Source organism: Haliaeetus leucocephalus, unplaced genomic scaffold (genome assembly GCF_000737465.1).
Source record: "Haliaeetus leucocephalus isolate CR32 unplaced genomic scaffold, Haliaeetus_leucocephalus-4.0 Scaffold342, whole genome shotgun sequence".
NCBI classification, from domain to species: domain Eukaryota; kingdom Metazoa; phylum Chordata; class Aves; order Accipitriformes; family Accipitridae; genus Haliaeetus; species Haliaeetus leucocephalus.
The window spans coordinates 23,383-24,547 of NW_010972778.1; the positions used below are offsets into that span (position 1 = coordinate 23,383).

General features: G+C 48.8%; 1 protein-coding gene across 1 annotated transcript in view; it reads right to left on the reverse strand.

Moving 5' to 3' along the window:
* Nucleotides 1-1,165, reverse strand: part of LOC104834891 — an 11,870-nt gene that overhangs the window by 4,807 nt on the left and 5,898 nt on the right. The window contains exon 3 of the mRNA XM_010572557.1: nucleotides 945-1,080. Within this exon, the coding sequence (XP_010570859.1) occupies nucleotides 945-1,080 (136 nt within the window). The remainder of the gene's footprint in view (nucleotides 1-944; nucleotides 1,081-1,165) is intronic.

Sequence of the window (1,165 nt, forward strand, 5' to 3'; positions counted from 1 at the left end):
CTGGGGAGGAAAGACTGAGAAAATAAATAGATAAGGAAATGATAATAAAAAACGGACGGGGTGTGGGCGTTGCTCTTCTTAACACAGAACTCTTCTGGGACAGGGGCGGGTGGGTGGTCTGCACGGAGGCCAGTGGGGCAGGGCTGGCTTGGGACAGAGATTAATGTATCGCTCCCCATGAATTGTTGATAGAATTAACATACACCAGCCCTACGGTTAAGGAATGTAATGAATGATTAATGAACCGGTAACTCATATGTAAATTAATAATTTTCAACAGGGCGATACAGGCCAACTTCTGCTGGAATTGATCAACATCCACCCGATCGAGCTCACGTTTGTAACGAATGACTCGATCAAGAATGAGTGCTGGGTGAGGAACGGGAGCCAGCCTATGGAAGGCGCGTGCGTCATCCTCGGTAATTGCTTAACAAGTAAGCATCGCTCGATCGCAAAGGGCGACGACGAGGTGAGTAAGACTGACTGACGCGGCGTAAGAGCTAATGAACAATTAACGCGTGATCACGCAGGGGCCGGAGAACGCTGACGTTAACCAAGAGCGTCGCAAGGTCCTAAAGGAGCGCCGCAATCGAACTTTAGGAGTCGGTAGTTCATCATACTTCTTACTACTAATCGAGTCACATGCAATCCGCGACGATCCGCTGGTACGTACGTACGTACGTACGTATGTATTCCTTCTCCGGCTATCAATGAAGGGGTGCACACCTAGCGTGAATGAACGAATGAGTTTTGTTATTTAATGGACTGCCAGAAAGAGTATTACCGCGCAGCGTTAAATCAGTCGGTAGGTGACGATCCATAAACGATACAAACCAGCCTTGCTTGTCAACCGTTAATAACTTAAATCGATGACGATTCATAGCGTATCGATTATTCTGTATTCGTTTAGGAGCGAATCCCACGCCAACGGTGCTACGCGGTACCCCGGTGGCCACCGACTCGTCCAGAGACGAGAGAGCAGCGTCGGCGCCTCTTCCCGAAGAAGTCGTTACCGATAAAGTACACCGACTGCGGGTAACGAGTTGCTCTCACGTTTTTGAGGCGTGCCTGCCTGCCCGCCTGCGTGGTAAAAGACAAGATGCCAGGCATAATAAATTTTTAAAAAGTGGAATCACGGAGCAGTCTTAATAAATCAATCAGGCCC